Genomic DNA, 20,852 nt, shown 5'->3' with positions numbered 1-20,852 from the left:
CGCGTTCGGATTGAGCACCCCGGAAAATGTGATGTATTGCCTGCGATACGGCATGATTGATCCAAGCAAATAAGCATGACACGATTGGGAGAGGAGGATGGGGGTGACATGGGGGCGCCGACCCCGGTGCTCTGCCCCCGCCCTAGCGCCTACAAAACCCAGCCATCCGTCAGCTCATGCCTACCTGACGATGAAAATTTCATCAAAGCCGTCCGCTCGCATGTTAATAATGAGACCTCAAAGTAGTCCATCGGATAGAACAAAGTAAGAACATTCGGGTAATAGTCAAAAGAGCATGGATCCCACTGTGTGTGTGTACGTGTCGTGTCACCATAATCGCAGGGGGGATGTTCATGGATCGGTGGACAGGTAGCTGTACCAAAATAAAACAGGAACGACAACGTTTTTGCAGTCGATAATCCCACTCTGCTAGCGACATCCTTCCCTTTCCGGATAATATTTTCTATTCTATTTTACTCTTTTTGTGTTCCGTTTTTTTAGCACGCTCCCCACCTCCCTGCTCCACTCTGGTCGAGTCTATTGTAAAATACGAATCCAATTTCGGATCAGGGCTACGCCGAGCTCTGGTACTAATCATCCTTTTTAACGATAATCTTACCACAGGTCCATAGAGCACAGAAAATACACATCCACAATTTGGATAAATTTAATTATTAGTGCAGTTTTGTTCCTGTTTCCATTCTGTCTATCTGAACATTCTATACATATCTACTATTCTAGCAAAGTTTTAAATAATTTTAATTTAAAATCACATATTTATTTATATAATTTTAGCTATCTAGCTAATTTAAAAATACATTCTTAATTACTTAACTCTAAAATTGTATGTATAAATTTAAATTTATATATTTAACCAGCAGCGTGGTCTAGTGGTGAATGTTGAATTATTTCGTACTTGATGTTACGAGTTCGATTCCCGCTAAGTCTCGCTGTTGGCCAGACCTTGATTTGTCAAGGTCGATCGTTTCTTATCAGAATTTGCCAATTTTTCTGATTTTCATTGAAACGATTCCTGTAAAAATTGGCGTTTCCTTCCCAATTTTCTGTTGCGAACCTTTAGTTATTGTTATATCTTAAGTTTCGCCATATTGCTCACCATAGATGTCTCTGTGGTTGTTTATCGAATATAAAAATTCGTATTGTTACATGAAAGTTATTCATTGTTATTTATCGTATTAATACGATGTTAGTAATATCTGACCATAGATGTCAAATATTGTTTAGATTTACATGTATCTATGTAATAATTATGTGGACCAGGAAGGCGCATTTGGGGTTTACCTGTTAAGCCTTCCTGTTATATTTGTAAATAAATAAATATGCACTGTCCTTCACAGAGGTGAAGGACAGTGCATATATATATTCGTCCCTCTCAAGAATGCATCCACGGTCTTAGAAGACCTGACGCAATCAGGGAGGGTATTGTATATGAGCACACCCCTGTGTAAAACACCACCAGCTGTCTTCTTTTTCCTTACTCTATCTACAGCTAAATTGTTCTTATTTCTAGTATAATAAATATGGATATCTCAATTTCTTATTGTATAATCCTTAATATACCATGGCGTCTTTTCACAAACCTCACCCCCTAGAGTGTTTTCGGTGATATTTTATCCTTATTTTGACATCGGTTTGACTGTGATTCCTGTATTTGAAGAAACGTGGAAAAACTTGTCGAATTAATATTGTTGCGTAGGGGTGGGTTCAAGATCCAAATGAAAGCCCAAAGTCGCTTCACAGTATTTATTCAACGATTCAAGAAGTCCACACGGATCCATTACTCACTCCAGAATAATCTGATCTACCGTGTAAAAGACAAATTGCCTATTACAGCTTCCCCGATCCATTAATGTGTCTATTGTCTATGCACTAAAATGTCTACCCTGGCGAGTCTATTGTTTACGCATGCACTCGCCCAGGTCAGTGAGAACTCCAGCGTATCCTTTGTTTGGGCGCTTATTGAGCCTCATTAGCCTAATCCGGGGTATCTATTGTTCACCCACAAATGAACTTAGACAGTGGATACTCTCTCTCGTATTTCCACGTTACAATATTACTGTACAAATTAACAATGACATGAAGATATGCCCATCTCAGCTGGAAACCAAAAGCACGTCCGTGCAGTACGATTCAGTGTGTTCTTACCATTAAGATACAGCAGACACACAAAGGAACACATGGCACATGTTATTTTTTAGATGTGTATAAAAAACAGTAACACGCATAAGCTTTGCTATTTTGACAGTGGTCGATAACGGTCATTCTCATATTTGAAGAATTATAGGAGAAACTTGTCAAAAGATTACGAAAAAAAAATCCTGCGGATTTTTCACCACAGGAGGCCAAAAACATGCCCGTGCCGTTCGATTCAGTGTGTCTTCGCCTTATCATTTTTTTACAATAACTATCCACTGAAAAATCAACGGGTAAAATACTAATAGAAAATAAAAATCACAGAAACTTGATTTTTACGGAACTAAATCTCACATTTGTGATTCTACATCTCAATGGCTCAGATTGATATTTATAAATACTGTACAATTCTTATCTATCAACTAAGTACTAAATTTTGACGTATAACTACATATGTACATATCGAGCACGTCATGGCATACCTAGATAGACTCCAGCTGTGAATGAGCGTATCATTGTTAATTCGTATGATCTTAAAAGTTTCTCCTACATTCCTTGAAATTTTAAATATGGGAATCACTGTCACACATATGCACGTACAAGGTTTAAAATATCACCAAAAACACTCTAGAGGATGAGTTTTGGCCTAGATCACCATAGCATAAATCAAGCGTGCTAGTTTTTTTTATACGTGCAAAACTAAAAAAACACGTGTCGCGTACCACTGTGTATCTGCGCCCTAATATGTGGACTACAAGTGTAACTAAATGACGAAGTTACAAAAATATATGTCGCAGTATTATGTGTCATTCTATTCATAAAGGTCGACCCCCACTCCTCAAAATAATCTTCTCGCACATCTTTACAGTGGGGGTGGACCATTATAATTTTTTATTTTTTTAATTCATAATTTTTTATTTTTTATTTTTTATTCATATTTTGTTGATTTATTTTACTTTTTCTTTCTCCTTTGTACATTTTATGTACTATTTTATTTGTATTATTATTTTCCTTTTGTTACTTTTTATTATTTTTTTATTCTGCTTTCTAATTTTTCTGTTTTTTTTTACTTGTATTATCTTTGTTAAATGTAGGCCATTGTGGCGCATTAGGTTCTTCCTGTAATGCCACAATGGTCCAAAACTATTAATAATAAATAATAATAATAAATAAATAAATAATAAATGGAACACCTGTGCACGTTACAAAAATGTTAATAATTATATAAAAACCTATCTACCTATCCATATTATGTTAAAAAAAATCCATTCTGCTACCCAAATATTATATTTTATCATGATAACTGTTAAACCAAATATATTTATCTTATAAGCGTATCTTTCAAATAAAAACACGTCAAAGGAAAAAGTAGCTATTTATATTCTGTGTTGCAATTCTTATAAATGTTGTTTTAAAAAACGGCTCTGAATAAAGGGAGGCTATTTTTATTTGTTATTCAGACGAATACACACAGGCTATTAGAAAAAAAAACCTTTAATATAATTATGTACAGTACAATTTGAAAACACGAATAGTTATTATTATTTACCTACCACGAAGCAAATAATATTTATTAAATTGTTATAAAAAAATATTTCCGATGATGTATTGTGTATGTTACAGTTGAAGTGTATCTTCCAATTGTAATTTATTTTGACTAGTTAGAATATTTTCTATCTGACCTGGTACCAACTACCATTATAGTTGGTGTATTTTCAATTGTAATATATTTTGACTAGTTGGAATATATTGCGTCTCAACCTACGTAAGTTGATTCATATGGTGAATTACATTCCAACTGGTGAAAATATATTACAACTGAAAATACAGTTCAACTATAAATTGGTACCAGGTAAGGAGAGGTCAGATTTTCGTGAAAACGTCACTCGGCAAGTAAATTGCGTTGGAAAGTCACATTTTTGTTTTGAACACATTCTTAGAGTAATCATTATAATACGATAATCATTGCCATAATTCGTAATATCTAAAAAAATATTAACGCATTATTGAATTCTAAAAAACTCGTAAAAACTTCAAAGCTGTCAAAACTCAACTGTTATATTACAACTGGCGCACATTGTTGAAAGTGTATTTGAGTTGTATTCGAATACGGATGACCTAAAACACCAGTTGGAATATATGTACATATTACAACTGAAAATACCCTTCGACTGTAACATGTACAGACATATACTACTTGAACATTATCTCAATAAATCGATAATTGTTTCTATGAATGTATATTAAATATATTGACCAAAAACATATGATAAACATTAAATTATTCGAATACACATTATGTATGTGTACTACGTATTTTCCCCTCGGTATGCTAAACGTTTCAAAATTTGGCGTATTTCGCAGAAAATTTCCCAAAAAAGAAACGTGTCCAATACATTTTTCCCTGATCTATAAACAAACACTCTCATATTTACACTACATTTAACATCTCATTTAACATTTCGTGTTTTTTTTTTGCATTTCATAAACATCAAACATTTATTATCGTATAAAATTTACCTAAAATGACATCATATAAACTCGATGAGTTCTTTTTTTTACATTTACATAGATTAGTCATATTTTATTATTAAAAAATAATAATAATGACTATTATATTTTATATAATATAATATGTTCATACATAATTTATAAAACTTTTCCTAATAAAATAAGCCAAATCCTTGAAACTAAATCGATGAATGTGTAGTTATACGAATGGTCTATTGTTGGCCTACAGTAGTACATAGTTGAAGCTTCATCGAATTGACTATAAACAAGCAAATCGACATATTAATTAGCACCCACTTGAGTACTCGAGTGGCTTGCCAATCTTCCAGCATATCTGGGTAAAGCACTACAGACCAGCACGTATCACCATATCGAATGGCTGCTCGTGACAGGCAGACATATATCTGAAAAAAGGACCAAAATATAAAATTTTAATTAAAAATCTGTCCTAGTGAGTGACACGTGCATACATCCAATCATAAAATTATAGTGTAAGATAATAAAAAAAATATTTTTGATAAATCATGAAGAAGCAAATGTAAGTTGTCACGTGCGTATTGTTATTCAATTTGCACTTTTGTACTATTTTTTGTTGTTTGTTTTAGAGAATCTACCTCCATTATCATGTCAGCTTTTTATGCAAAATTTTTCATCATATTAGGGGTGGCTTTACCAGTTACAAATTCCATAATTGGAGCATCACCTAGAAATATTGACGTTAGTTTATTTGAAGTATGTGTTGTCACACACTCAAAAATATATGATAAATAATATTTAATTTAAATTTTAAGGGTTTTTATGTATTTTTAAACATAGTCAGTGTTTGCTTTCTCACATATTTATATGTAATGTATTTAAAAGAGAAAAATACTATTCGTCGCAGAAAGAATAATGAAAAAAGTACCTATCACATACTAGCATTGACCTTATCTAAGCATATGTATATTTTTTAATATATTAATTATTGCGTTTTTTTTTAGCATTTCTAAGCGATGGTGGTCCCCAAATAAGACATGGAAGTTTTTATTTACATATGGGCGTTGCTACGTTTGGAATGGTTTCTATTATTTATTCGAGTTTACAGTTTGGTCAATATTTCGAATTGACCAGCAAATGTAACGAACCACTAATGGCATTAACGCCTTTGACCAAAGTCATATTTATGCTGCAACAAATGGTTTTCATTTTTTCGTGGAGTCAAGTGCGTAATTTGCATTTGTTTGCAATTTGAAATGTATCAATTTTAGTAATAAAGTGTAATTTTTTTAGCAAATTACAAAGCACAAGCATGTGACGATGCGTAGATTCGGCCTGATGCATTTGATAGCCACAAATATTTGCGCTTGGTTAAGAGTGATAATTGAAGAGACGAAATTTGACATATTCAATGCCACCCAGAATAAAATCATAACAGAAACTTTACAAAACAGCAGCAAAAATATGCAACTTTTAAACATGGACGATATCGCTAGAAATCTGTCATTAGATTTTTACAAATTTTCTTGGGAATTCGACAGCAATTCACCCGAATGTTACAGCTCCAACATCATGAAACCACTGCTGAGGAATGCCAATCCTTACTTATCGCCCTGTGCTGTTGAATACAGCCTTTTGTGTACGGTTATTTTAGTCATAATGTGGAAAAATATTTGCTCAACATCGTATATGAATAATGTTAGATAATTTATAAATGTATCTAATAAACAATACTCATTTTTCGTATCACCAAATGATTTAAATCGAATAAACTTACAGAAAACTATGAAAACAATATCGTCAGATCCAAGAGGTTCTTCCATCGATAACAACGAGCCTGTGAACAGATTCTATTTTGATTGTGCAAACGCTCAAAAAGGAATAATGTTGGCTATCACGCTGCTTTCTGGAACTATATTAAGTTTGATAATGTTCTATGAGCTAGTTAAAATGCCTGCATTTTTGGATATAGCAGTGTTACAGGTAAATTATTGAATTCAACAAAAAATATAAATGAATGACTATTTGATAAATTTTTTACAAATTCGACAGATAGACATTTGGGAAATCATTTTGTTTGTAACTGCAACAATTGTATCAATCATATTTATGACTTTGGTGAGAAGGGTAGAACTTCACAATATTAAAACTGAATTCCACTCAGAACATGTTTTACTATTCGTCACTCAGTCTGGTGTCTATTTATATTCTCTATTTCAAGTGATTGGTTACTATTTTTTGATCATAGAGGATGCTGCAAATTCGAAACTAATCAGGTTATTTATTTATAAATCAAATATTTATCATTGTTTTTAATTTTTAATTTTAATTTCATTATGACTATTTTCAGAATAGCTTTGCCAATGTGTGCCGTTTTGCAAAGCTCGTGCCAAACTCTATTAATCATTGAGGCATGGAGAAGACATTGTAACTCAGAGCAAAATATCAAGCAGAAATTTGCCAGGCAGTTGATGACGTTCTTGATCATGTCCAATATATCATTGTGGATCATAAATAGGGTGAAAAACAATAGAGCTGAATTTCACCCGCTCCAAGTATAATAATTATAAAGTTCACAGTGTTTATATTTATTTATATCAAAATACTATAGGTATATATTTCTGTTTGTATTTTTCAGTTGGAATTTTATGGTGTTTGGGCTTGGACAATTATAACTCATATAGCCTTGCCAATGGTGGTGTGCTACAGATTCCAGTCGACGATTTGTTTCTACGAACTGTGGAAAAATATGAATAAAAATTCCGAAATCAATGATTTTATTTTAAGCGTGAAAGTAAAAGATAATAAAATACGGGAATAAAATTTAAAACAATTCTACATTACATACATTTATGGTCGAATAAAATATTGCTTATAATCGTCATCCTGTTTAAATTTAACCCAAGAGTTGTTCAAAAATATTGTGACAATATCATCGAAAGTAGCGAATGTAAATTCGATGACAGTGCTTAATAGTCAATTGTACTGTGTTGTATTGTATTAAATACGTCAATAGTATCCTCTAAATTTTTATAAAAATTCGTGATATTTCGTGACGATTGAAATTCAAACTGTTCCAAAATATTATTGATTTGAAGTGTTTTGTGATTTTGTGTTGTCTTTATTGTTAAATTTATTCAATGAATGTGTCACATCGATAGATAACTGGATTTTATCAATTTATTCTATTTTAGCGTGTAAAATATAAACAAAATCCTACAATAATGAAAAAGACACCATCGACGACCACACGGAGATCTTCGAGGGTATTTAAAAATATACATATCATAAATTGATTAATACAAATAGTGCCATTTCCATGTTACGATTTTATTTTGTTTAAGCTTAAAACTATAAACTACATTTCCATTTCCATGTTACGATTTTATTTTGTTTAAGCTTAAAACTATAAACTACATATACATGTATGTATGTAAATATATTTTAAACTGTGCTTCAATAGTCTAGTTTAATTATAATACCGTCAAACGGTATTTCGATTGGAAAACAGCTGTTGGAGTGAATCCAATTTACTGTTCAATTCTACTTGATAATAGCTACAGCTTTAGTTAACTATCATATCATATGTACATATTTATATAATTTCGCTATTCCGTCTATTTATCTGTGTGTCTGAGATAACGCTCGCCTTAATATAATAGTCATTTCGATTCGACATACATGTGTATGTATATTAGCTAGACCGCTTCCAACAAAACGACGTACGAATGTAATACGAATAATAACAAAAGAAAAAAAGTTTCGAATACATGTCTGGAAAATTACATTTTTGAACGTTTTGTCGTGATAATGACGGCTGTATTTTATTAATAACTAGTTTTTTACCCAGCTTCGCCCAGTATGTGTAATATAAACAGCGTAAACTTGGCGAATCTAATAGTAAATATTTTTTTTTTTTATATTAAATTTATTTGAATCGAAAAACAAAATTGACTCGTCGTCATAGAAATTTTTACTTGTTTACTATTCCCAACCAAAGTTATTTATAAACATATATGTACATATGTATATTTAAAAAGTCTCTTTCGAAATTGTATATTGGATTTTTCATCGTAGTACAATAATATTTATAGCTTCAGAAGTAACATTTTTGACTGTGAGAGTCGTTAAAAAATCAATTCTCTGACTCCTATTATTATTAAAATATATCAAATTGAATTTTTCTCATTGAGTTCACTTCCGAATATTTTTGTTATATTAATTACAAGGTAGCACATACGGTAAACGGATTATTAACGAAAATGACACGAAAATCGCGAATTCAAAATATTTAACACTCGAGTTCTCGTTAGTATGATAATACGCGTGAATAGCTCTCGATAGGTTCCGTGATCGATATTTTAGTAAAGTGTGCGAGATCGCTTTGTGTGGAATAATCACCGAACCGGCATATACATATGTGTACATGTACGTAGTTATGGTAAACGGGTTACGACGCAAAAATGAATCGCTACTAGGATAACCGCCGCTACGAAAATCGCGTACGCCGATCTTCCGGTGCACGAAAATTCGGCGTACAGAAAACTGCGCAAATGATATTGCGCGAATGTTTTTTACGAGATTTTTATTATTATCATTAAAAAAACATTCGCGCAATAATATTTACGCAGCTTTCTGTACGCCGAATTTTCGTGCGCCGGGAGATCCACGCACACGATTTTCTTTTCACGCGTTATCCTGGTAGCGATTCACTTTTGCGATGTAATCACCGAACCGTAATTATATAGTTGATTTTACATTATTATTCTTTCAATATTTTGCATTTTTTATTTATATTACTTATGTATATAATACTAATAAAATATTTGAATCTTGGTGTAACGGATTTGTTAAATATCAGTCCTCTTTTCAATCAATCAAAAGAGGACTTTCTGCTTTAACATGAGATAAAAAGTCTTGTAAACAAGATAAAGATAGGGACACTGCGTCTGAGATCTACATACATACATACAAGTGTGTTACCGAAAGCTGACGCGAACAAATGCGCTTGTATTGTACCGGTGAATAGATATATAGCATGCTGCCACACTGCATTTAATAATAAAAAGACGCTCTGTCCCTTTCGCGCGCTTATGTGTGAGTACGAGAACGCGCCAACTCTCAGTAACAGACTTGTACATATGTATGTACGCGGTCTCCGTGACGAGACAGAATGTTAAATTACAGAAAACGCAAATATCGGAAGGCAAAGATCGAAAATCGAAAGATCTTTAGTCGAAAGATCAAAAAAAAATGGTGCATGGTAAACGGTACATACTCACGTACATACTCACTTAATTTGCGCGAGCAGGATACAACAGGAACAAGAGGAACATGCTTTTCCTCCCGTATTCTGCGCGCGCACATTAATACGGGAGGAAAAGCCTGTTCCTCTTGTTCCTGTTGTATCCTGCTCGCGCAAATTAAGTGAGTATGTACCGTTTACCATGCACCATTTTTTTTTTTTTTGATCTTTCGACTTAAGATCTTTCGATTTTCGATCTTTGCCTTCCGATATTTGTGTTTTCTGTAATTTAACATTCTCTCTCGTCACATAGACCCGTATGTACGGTAAACGGACTACTAGTCATATGTGAACCAGTCACAGGACAACCGGTCGCTCTAGATCGGTCACACGTGATCACCCGTCACACTAAAACTGGTCACACCCTAAAATCGCTCAAGCAGTTTTCTCGTGACCGATTTTGGGGTGTGACCAGTTTTAGGGTGTGACCAGTTTTAGTGTTACGGGTGATCACGAGTCACTCTCGTCGCAAAAAATTAACCCAACACTTTGTTAGTAATTCAATATTCACTTACATTAAGTAAAAAGTAAAAATAGATAAATGCAGTTTATATATAAAATCCGAATTGGAGTCGCTCGATTTTTAACGCCGACTCCACAGCTCTGTTTGGGGCTTTAGTATAAAAATGCAAGGGCTTACATTTTATATATTAAAATTTAAGCCAAAAAGCTTAGATACTTCCCAAATCGATAATTGATAATATGCGCTGTAAAATATTCCCCGTATGATGAGAAAAAATGGGCATGATATTAGTGTAATGGCAGCACTGGCAGATCTGCTGTCTCACCGGCGTACTACTGATTGTTGTCCTCAGACGCGCCAGCAGCGGCTTCCGTTCGAGGCTCAGCAGCAGCAGCAGCAGCCTCGCCCCCCCTCCCCTCAACGCTCGCGTCGTTTCCGTTCTCTTCCGCTCCCACCAGACTTTGAATCGTCACCATCACCGCAACTGCCGCTGCCGCTGCCGCTGCCGCCGCCACAACCTCATCGGCCGGAGACTCCTTCGATCTCCATTCAGCTGCCTCCGCCGCCGTCGCAACCCATTCGCCGGCCGCAGCCTCTGCTCGCGGCGCTCCTCTCTGCTGCTCCGAGGATGTCAGCTATGGAAGTCGACGAAGAAGAAATGGAGCTACCTTCGTCCAGCAGCGGCAAGGCCGACAAAAAACGCTTCGAAGTTCGCAAGGTACTCATACATACATACTCCATTTTACATAACCTCTTCATCCATCTGTCACATTCAGTGACCGTATTCGAACCTGACGATCATATCAACGACCATATCCGAACTCAATTTCATACACCAAATATTCAAACACCAGTATACAATCCAATCATCAACAACATAACTGAACATGAGAAGCCGTATAAATCACTTATGAATCATCATCATCATCATCCACTACTAATCGCAGTTTGAAAACGAAACCCAGGAACTTCCGCTGTGTCATCTTCATTAAAGTAATGCAAACGGTTTTGTTCGAACTATTGAAGAATTGAATCGTGATGGCGAACGATACCCATAACCTTGACACACTTCCCGATAACACTAAAATAGCTTCAAGGTGAATAACTTCATATCAACCGGATCTGTTCTTAACCGTTTGCCCGCAGCCGTCTTCTATGGAAGCTTTGGGCGACAAGTCTGTAGCGCGGCTGTCTTCCATAAAATTTCTGAACTTTGCACGGGATTTTGAGCCTTATATGCGCCTATTTCAACTGTTTTAAGGTTCAAAATTGGTTGAATATATTACTGAGAGTTGAATGCCATCTATTCAATTTGCTTAATACCAGTCAAAATTATTTTTTTGTGGAACCATACTGAAACCTCGTTTATGTGACGTCACGTCTTCATACAATTATGAAGAATGATTATTTGACAATTAATCCAAAACTATGAGATATATTATGTATTTTATTGTTTAAAATAATACTTTGTGTTAATTAACATATCTGGTTAATTGAGTAAATATTAAAATCTGTATTTAAGGTCGAAAACTCGATTGCCAAATTCGCGAAAAAGGTGCCGCATACAGGGCATATGAATGTATTTACAAATTTTGTACTGTATCTTGTGCGTTACTTCGCTAGTTTTGAGTATATTATTATACATTTTAAATATCATATCACACTAATAATATATTTGTTTGTTTCAGTGGAATGCTGTCGCACTATGGGCTTGGGGTATGCGCTTCTCAAATACGGCAAACTTACCGACGGTCTATTGAATTCATTTAAATGTGTATTTAATACGTTTTTCAGATATCGTCGTCGACAACTGCGCTATTTGTAGAAATCATATAATGGATCTTTGCATCGAATGTCAGGCTAACCAAGCGTCGGCTACCAGTGAAGAGTGCACGGTCGCTTGGGGCGTGTGTAATGTAAGTAATATGGACATTTTCTGTTTAAAATAATATGCCGATGTTCAATACTCAATTGTGAATTGATATTTTCAGCACGCCTTTCACTTTCATTGTATATCACGTTGGTTGAAAACTCGACAAGTCTGCCCGTTGGATAATAGAGAATGGGAATTTCAAAAGTAAGTCAATGAGACCCATCACATAATTGTCTATTTTGGTGTTGTTTTCGAAGATTTAATGGTCTTTTTTATGTTTCAGGTATGGGCGATAATCTCCGAATTCTGATCATCATATATTTTGACTGTGATGTGTATTTTGAATAATGTAAATCCACCAATATTAATGATGTGTGATTACATAAGTATCCTAATAAAAATATTTATAGGAGTTATATATATATATATGTTTCACTGCTGTATTCTCTTTTCATTTCTTGTTAGTTTCAACTTTCTTTATATTTTTCGAAAAATGATGGTAATAAAAATATAATGAGAATAATTGAGAAACTGTTTATTATTATCATTATAAATATTAGCGACAATTTTCGAGAATATAATACAACATATCTAAAGTTACGAAATGAACACAAGGAATAAATTATCGGAATATTAAATAAGCCGAAAATATAATAATCGAACACATACTGAAAAATCGATATTCACTTAAAAAATAAGCAGTGACCACAAACCAATTATACCTTAAAAATAAAATATATATTTAGTTTCTTCAGCGAAATTTTAATTTAAATTTGTTTTGATTTAATATCATTTTAATTTTGTAATTGTGAGATGTCATAAATTGTAAAATTAAACTATTAAAAATAAATACATTTACTTTACAGTAAATAAAGTTCAGGATAATTTTATTTCATAAATTATAGCATAAGTATGTATAACTAAAATTATCACAATCCTTACATTTCCCGCATCCACCCACATGATCGAATTTGATGCTTAAACGCTACATAAAAAATTATGTATTATCAAATTACATGCAAAAATTTTACCTAGAAGCATTATTGTTATTACGAATACATATATACAAATATATCAACTGTCAAATCATTAAATCCAAATAAAAATATATATAATATAAATTAATAATGTATAAAAACGCAGAGGCAAGTAAACACAAGTTGACTTAGCGCTATGCTATATACACAATGAGCTGAAACAGGCATCTTTCTCAAAACCACCTGGGATGCAAATAATCTTTAAAGCATTGCATTCAGCGAAAAGAATCACGTCGGATGGTGAACGAACCAAACCAACTTATCTCAATCAATTTACCTCTAATAAATTTAGATTCACATATACAGTTGTAGTTCTCATGATGATATGAACAATTTCAGTCACCAGTGTAATACAATTTTTATAACCAATTTACTACAATTACTTCAAGCATTTTTTTTTTTTTATTATGCGTATCATTAAAAGCAACAAGTATATACGATAATCATTTTCATAATACAACTATAATCCGTTGATCATATTCAATCTTAACAGTGTTTCTTCCTAATTTCACTTCAGTTTCATAACGGATGGGCGTTTGAAAAACAATGCAAAATTTACCACTAAATATGATGAAGTTTTACATAAATCTGCAAGTTTGTTTACTAGTTATTACCCCACATTGAATAATACTGGCAGTCTAGCTACAGCAGTCTGTCTTACATTACACTAAAAATTGAAACTAAAATATTGAAGAACGTGCTATGATTTCTAAGTAATAAAAATATAATTAAGCTTCAATAAATTACTGCGAAATAATTCATCTGTGTTTAACCATAAATGGAAATGTCATTCCGAACACAAAATAAAATACAATTTTTTACCCAAATTAAGTGACTATATAAATATATCATGTATAGTTTTCTTCCAGCATAACTTTCATTTTTAAAATACAACAAACCAAATCCTAACAACTTCGATTATGCATAGCATGCTTTCCATTCATTGAGGAACTGAAATTAAATCAAAACAAAATTTTCCGACATGATTACATAGTACAGTAATAAAATATTCCTATAGTGCATGTTAAATCAGATTGTAAGTTACATTTTGGTTTCACTACTATACACATTTAAAACTTTCATAATTTGCGGATTTATTGACTGCAATGGTGTGAAACTAGAAAATAGAAGTATAAAAGACAAAAAAAAAATACATACATAAATTGTACTGTGAAATATGCAGGTCTTCTTCACACAATATCGAGTTTCTAATCACACGAGTGTACAATTCATAAATTTAATCTCTGCACTAAATTTATTTATACGTATAATACAAATAATTTACAGCCATTTCAATATTTACAATTTACATATCTAATACTGACTATTCAAATAAGCTAAAGTCAAATACTAAAGTATATCGCAAAGTGCGAAAATTTTCAATTAAGAATTATTTTTTTATATGTATATATATTATAATGTAATAATGTATATTTTTAAAACTGCATATGTTGTATACATATTTGTCACTACATAAATTTTAGAAATTTTATACATACATCATAAAAGAAAAACATACATGTAACATACTGTGGTGCAAAAATATTTTTGTGAATGTTCACGCGAAATTTATTTCATTTAACGATCACAGACTTCAACTTATCAATTAATATAAATACATAATTTAGCTGGTTTTTTTTATTATGGGAAATATCATATAACTCTTGCCAATATTGTTAAATATATTACTTGAATTTCAAAATTAAATGAGAAAAACTTTATTTATTCAACATTAAAACCGTACATCGTGAGATTTTGGAGCAAAAATTTCCAGCTCTATCTAAGCTTCACAATATGACAAATAACAAATTTTTACAATATTTAAAATTAAATTACCCTTAATTTATCCGAAAAATGCAAAAAGACAGGGTCTTTTAATTTTCTTAAAACTGTTACAATACTTCACTGGGATATTAGTTTTAAAAAATTAATTTTTTTTTTTTAAACAGAAAAATTACTATCATAGATACTTGTATATAAATGAATTGTATCTTTACTATTCAAATATAATCATATATATATAAAACAGAAAAATGATAAGTTAGTTATCTCATTTCAATTCGATAAGCTTATGACAAAAGTTATCATCGTATTAAATATTCTTACTCCATTAATTATGTATTTAGATAAGTTTTACTCTATGATCTACAATCGATGAATATTCTAAAATTTTAATCGAAAAAATATCATAGATTAATTAGAGAACAGTCAATAATGGGGCAATTTTCAATCTTCCCCAATTATATCGATATCTTAAATAGACAAAATCAAAGATTTAACGAGCAAAAAAAAATAAACGAACTCTAATCATAATTATTAGGAATGTTGAGTCGAGTCAGTTTGAACAATATTTAACTAATTCAAAATTAATATAGCAAAAGACAAAATTTCAATAGCAGTGGTAGTATTTTTCAACATTTGAAATAGGAAAAAATAGGTTAGGAAATTTAAAAAATACTTTCAAAATATTTATTTTTTTGAGATCATTTTCATTTAATACAGAATTAAAACAATAACTATTGTTCTTCTAGTTAATAAAATAAAAGTAAATTACACCCATATCACATCTAGCATATGTTAGTTTGAAATAGAAATTATGTATATACGAATAATAAGCTCCTGTATAATAAATATATATATACATATTAATAACGTTACGTTACGTTAATTTTAAAATAACAAAACTTTGAAATTTGAAATCAATTAAACGAATCTAAAAATACTACCACGTTTTGAAGACATTTGAAGTGAACCTTGCCGCTAATATTTCCCCTCAGTTTAACCGTTAAATTTACACCAGAGACGAAAATTCAGAAAACTACCTCAAATACTTAAATTAATTTACATTTGTGCTCCACTTCATACACCAATTTCTATCACAATTAAAAGTGCAAGAGACACATACACACACACACACATATACATTTCCGTTCACAGCGGAACTGTATATTTTCATGACTGTAGCTTGTGACCCTGCTCACCAATTATGAAAATTCAACATAGACTAAGTGCAAAACGTCTTCGGTATTCAAAACGATAGTACCCATTCTAATTTCTAAAGAAATTACATTACAAACAATTGCCATATTGAAGTGAAGTGATGAAAAAAAAATGCAGGCTTTTACAATAGAAACATTGAAATGGAAAAAAATGTTCATAATAAAAAACTTATAACAATCTGTAAATTTAATAAATTGCACACAATAAATAATAATAAAAAAAAAAAACGCATTACACATATGAAAATAGATTTACCTACTATGTATGTTTTCTAACGTAATCGTATTAAATTATAATTAAATGATGGAGCAGACGTTTGTCAAAGTAGCGAGTCAGTTGGCACTAGCAGGTGGAATATCGATAGTACGACTTTCGTTACCGAATATCAGTTTAAGTCTTTTCATAGGTGGATAGGATGGCGGTGATCGCTGCCTCCGATGCTGTTTCCCCTTGTGCCTTTTGCGTCTCCGCGGACAATCCAGCCCTTCCACGCGCAACACTTCGTACTCCGGTTCGAACGAATCTTCGCTAAGACTAGTGCCCGACTCTATGAGCTCGTCGAGCATGGGGCTTCTCTTCACTCGCAGAGTCAAGCGTAGTCGCCCCCTGCCGGGGGGTGTGCACGGACAGCCGGAGCTGTTCTCAGAACTGGGTGCTTTGTTTTCCCATGACGAACTGCTCTCGCTTTTGATGGACTCGGTGCATTTGGACATTTTTCTGAAGCGCGGCTCGTCAGAATGAAAATCTTCACCATCATTAAATTCATATACATCCTTACTAATTTTATTATTATCAGTCACATTTTCAACTACTTTGTTTAACGATACATCACTTTTTGATACATCCATAATCTGACAAGAGTTTATTTCCTCGATGTCACCCTCCACTTCTTTCTTAATCGCCTGGGAATCCTCTGCATCACACTTTAATTTCTTTTTGGTTTTAGATTTTTTTCTAATTAGTTCGGTCTTCTTCTCGAAATTATCTTTATTTTTGTCATCTATCACATTATTAACTAAATTATCTACATTTATATCTAGCTTCGGAAGTTCTGATTCACTAACACATTTTGGATTATTGCTAGAGCTTGAGAAACCTTCATTGCTCAGGTTTAACTCTTCCTGACAGTGATCATTCAATTTTTTATGATTTCTAAGGGTAATACCCAGTGTAGGATTTGCATCGTGATTCTCAGCGTTGAAGGCTTTATCGTTGTCACTGATTGCATCTCTATCACTAAAAGTACTAGTTGTGCGACTACTAGAGGCACTACAACAAGTGGAAGGTGGGGAAGAGGCGGGTGCTCTCGCCTGTCGTCTTTGCAATCGGCTCGTTCTCTCGCTTACAGTTCTCTGAGCTGGTTCCTGTTTAACAGACGTTATCGGGGATTCCCTGCCGCTTGCACCTTCCATCATTTTTTCATTTAGAGCTTCATCGTCCACATCGGAAAACTTGCAGCCTTGCGCTATCAACAATTCAGCATCGTATTTAGTGAGACCTTTCAGTTTCAGCTCTTTCATGCTCAAAGGGCTGACAATCTTATTTTCTCTTTGTACTTGAGGACAATTAGTATCAGGCAGCGACGCTTTATCTAAGATATTATCTTTTTGAGATTTCTTCGCCTTAGTTCTATTTATCCTATTATCCGTCTCACGTAAACGATATCTAGTCGCTTGATCTTCCCTGTCGGATTTCTGTACAGCGAACGCTCCAGTGTTCCTCCTTTCGCAGGTTTCGCACTCGCAATAACAATTTCCATCGCCGAAAAAGTCTTCGCCGTAAAAACAAGTTATCTCTTCTCCGATTTGTATATCTCGTAAAACTTTGACACACGCCGTATCTCGTCCGGTGGCGACAAACTTGCAATTCGCCCTGCAATCGTGGTTTATGTATGCAGCGGGGCCTAACCACAATTGAGCACAATTTTTACGACAACTGTACATAACGGAAAAGTCATTCTTGCCAGGATGCAAAAGTTGAGCCTCCTCTTCCTCGGTAAGCTCCGCAATACACCCGACCAAACACTCAATCTTTTCATTTTTTGTCCATTTTTTCGTGGCCGATATTTTAGCACCCACTTGTCCCTCTAATGAATATCTATAGCACGGTTGTATTTCAAAACCAGAGTCCTTGTCAAACACCCGAAGGTAACGATAAATCTGAAACCAAACAAACAAATAAAAATATTACCATTTTGCATAGTACAATATCGTAAAATTCTACAATCAACGTTGCATTAATTAAAATCATAAGAACATGCACATGACCGGAGGAATCATATTCACTAACAATGAATTACGATAACATTCTTTGTTCTTGAACTTGTTAATAAATAAAACACAATTCAAAACAATATGGAAGAAACTGATCAAGTCGACATAATAAATGCGTGATATTTATTTAAATTGCATTAGCAATTTAAAACAATGTAGACGTACAAAAACAAGCCTTTTGCTAATATAAAAAGATGTATGGATATATTCACGCGTGAACAAACATTTATTAAGTGTATGTTCAGATAGTAAGCGACGTCACCGTCTATTGAGATTTTTCACATTCATGTATCATTTCATCTAGTTGCGAAGCTGCAGAGATGAATCATCAGGCTGTAGTAGCTTCTTGACCATACTGATGACCGAAAGCAAACAAAAATACCATGCATATGTACTGGGCATTTATGTATAAAGCAAAGAATGGAGTTCTGCAACCCATATAGACCAGATTACATCCCATCAAAAGTTTCATGCATTCGTACATTTTTATTTATCTATTATGATTACTATACTTTTTGAACCATCTTGGGTTTACAGTATAGAGCTGAAGCACGATGTTGATATAATTCTTCGAAAATCAGAATTATTAAATAATCTTCATAAATATTACATTGATCAGATATTTTGAAGGTAAATGAGCAGTTTAATTCGGTATTTGTTTGACTCGAACATTTCCCAATGATAAAATATGACTTAATGTTTCAACTGAAAGTTTAATCGTATGGATAGATCAAGGAAATACTAACTGAATCATTAAATCGAAGAAGCAATACTGTAATGCATTAATATTTTAAGTAAACACTAAATCATTGCTGTTGATAGCACGGATATAAGTTTCATAGAACATTTTTACAAACGCATAGCGAAAGATTCTGAACAATAGCATTTCAAATTACATGTACTCTTTGAAATAATTTATTTTTGTTATTATAATTGTTTGTATCAAACATATATAAATTTCGCTTTTGAATTCTTTTATTCTTTTTTTTTTTGTAATTTTATCTTTAGCAACACTATTCATTAGTTCATTTGGTTTGTAATTACAACACTTCATTGATGACCGACACTATATCATTCCAATGATAGTAAAAAGTTGCAGCTTTATTTCCCCACAAAGAAATATCGTCAAATTAAAATAGAGCAAGATGATAATATCCCAAATCCTTATCCGACTATACCACATCAGTTCAATTATATTTTTATTTATTTTTGACAAACAATTTTTAAAACATTTAAAAATACACATGTGACTAAAAACGTCATAGAAATAAAATCATTCCAGCACAGTTCATCCTAGTGGAATTGTTCAACACTTGAAACATGATTAATTTTCAGTGTAAACCATCGATATATAGTGCAGTCTCTTTCACTCTTTATTCACACAAGAGACAGGTCATGGACGTAAAACTGAACTCGGGACGACATTCAGGGATGAAAATTTTTCAAGGTCTCCAGGTTGGCGAGCGTGTATCATCTGGCCGTTTGTTTAGGTGTGTGGTGTGGTGTGTGTGGTGTGGTGTGTGGTGGGAGGGTGAGGTGTCAATACTGACGTGCTGCTTCAGCTTGGCGTGTTGCTTGATCTTGGCGAGGGGCCTCTCAGCGGCCAACAGGCGGGCGAAGGTGTCGTCGTAGGCCTGCGTGCGGACGAACTCGAGCACGATCTCCTTGAGCTGGTTCCGAGTGGCGCGCGGCGGCCGGAAGCGCACCCCCATCTTGTGCGTGGTGAAGCCCAGCCACGGGTCCAACACCAGCGCCGTCGACACGTCGTCGAACTCCGACAGCTCGCGAGGCGTCATCCCCACCGCGCCCCCCGCGCCCCCGCCGCCGCCCACCACCATCGCGCGCGCCCCGCGCCCCCCCACCCCCGCCGCCGCCCCCGCGCCCGCGACCCCCACCCGCCTCAGCGCGCGGCCGCCCGACACCCGCACCCGCGCGGCCGCCGACTCCACCAAGGCGGGCAGCCGCCGCTACGCCACACCCTCCGCCCGCGCCGCCACCTCCACCTCCACTACCCTCGACCACTCCTCGGCACCCGACTCGGAATTCGAACTGGAATCGGGATCCAAAATGGAGCTGGAGCTGGAGCTGGAAGTCACAGTGGAAATGGAAGTGGCAGTGGCAGTGGTAGTGGCAGTGGCGCACGACAACCCCTCCCGCCCGCATCCCCCGCACCCCCGCACGCCTCCGCCGCACACACACATGCCCCCCCTCCCCCGCGCCCTGCGTCCCACGTCCGCTGGCAGAATGGCTTTGACTATGG

The 20,852-nt window shown here is 34.3% G+C and overlaps 3 protein-coding genes across 4 annotated transcripts; 2 read left to right on the top strand and 1 right to left on the bottom strand.

Annotated features, from left to right (window-relative positions):
* The first annotated feature begins 4,972 nt into the window (after positions 1-4,972).
* On the top strand, positions 4,973-7,907 carry LOC143915746 (proton channel OtopLc-like). Its single transcript, XM_077436509.1, has 9 exons — positions 4,973-5,203; positions 5,271-5,382; positions 5,457-5,565; positions 5,646-5,866; positions 5,935-6,339; positions 6,421-6,624; positions 6,694-6,917; positions 6,992-7,196; positions 7,280-7,907. Exons 1-9 carry the CDS (start codon positions 5,190-5,192, stop codon positions 7,460-7,462), a joined length of 1,677 nt encoding a protein of 558 aa, XP_077292635.1. The 5' UTR covers positions 4,973-5,189; the 3' UTR covers positions 7,463-7,907.
* On the top strand, positions 7,837-13,379 carry Roc1a (Regulator of cullins 1a). 2 transcript variants are annotated; one of them, XM_077436512.1, is made up of 6 exons: positions 7,837-7,907; positions 10,762-11,127; positions 12,098-12,125; positions 12,204-12,325; positions 12,401-12,486; positions 12,566-13,379. In XM_077436512.1, exons 1-6 carry the CDS (start codon positions 7,866-7,868, stop codon positions 12,576-12,578), a joined length of 657 nt encoding a protein of 218 aa, XP_077292638.1. In that variant the 5' UTR covers positions 7,837-7,865; the 3' UTR covers positions 12,579-13,379. The 2 variants fall into 2 exon arrangements, with proteins under 2 accessions (XP_077292638.1, XP_077292637.1); XM_077436511.1 differs by lacking the exon at positions 7,837-7,907 and having other exon boundaries at positions 10,578-11,127.
* Positions 13,380-15,268: 1,889 nt separating this feature from the next.
* Hmt4-20 (Histone methyltransferase 4-20) lies at positions 15,269-20,443 on the bottom strand. The gene is made up of 2 exons (XM_077435528.1): positions 20,143-20,443; positions 15,269-18,478 (listed from the first exon to the last, which is right to left on the bottom strand). Exons 1-2 carry the CDS (start codon positions 20,428-20,430, stop codon positions 16,652-16,654), a joined length of 2,115 nt encoding a protein of 704 aa, XP_077291654.1. The 5' UTR covers positions 20,431-20,443; the 3' UTR covers positions 15,269-16,651.
* Between the last annotated feature and the right edge of the window lie 409 nt (positions 20,444-20,852).

This window comes from Arctopsyche grandis, chromosome 8, assembly GCF_051622035.1.
Source record: "Arctopsyche grandis isolate Sample6627 chromosome 8, ASM5162203v2, whole genome shotgun sequence".
Classification (NCBI taxonomy): Eukaryota; Metazoa; Arthropoda; class Insecta; order Trichoptera; family Hydropsychidae; genus Arctopsyche; species Arctopsyche grandis.
This window is presented reverse-complemented; position numbering and strand designations above follow the sequence as displayed.

Bases quoted from the DNA above. Each gene is read 5' to 3' on its own strand.
- Roc1a (XM_077436511.1), top strand. From the start codon at position 10,672: ATGATGAGAAAAAATGGGCATGATATTAGTGTAATGGCAGCACTGGCA. The intron at 12,126-12,203 runs GTATGCGCTTCT...TACGTTTTTCAG, and splicing joins TGTCGCACTATGGGCTTGGG to ATATCGTCGTCGACAACTGC. The intron at 12,326-12,400 runs GTAAGTAATATG...TGATATTTTCAG, and splicing joins TCGCTTGGGGCGTGTGTAAT to CACGCCTTTCACTTTCATTG.
- LOC143915746 (XM_077436509.1), top strand. The intron at 5,566-5,645 runs GTACCTATCACA...GTTTTTTTTTAG, and splicing joins CAGAAAGAATAATGAAAAAA to CATTTCTAAGCGATGGTGGT. The intron at 6,625-6,693 runs GTAAATTATTGA...CAAATTCGACAG, and splicing joins TGGATATAGCAGTGTTACAG to ATAGACATTTGGGAAATCAT.
- Hmt4-20 (XM_077435528.1), bottom strand. From the start codon at position 20,430: ATGGTGGTGGGCGGCGGCGGGGGCGCGGGGGGCGCGGTGGGGATGACG. The intron at 18,479-20,142 runs GTCAGTATTGAC...GTTTGGTTTCAG, and splicing joins ACGCCAAGCTGAAGCAGCAC to ATTTATCGTTACCTTCGGGT.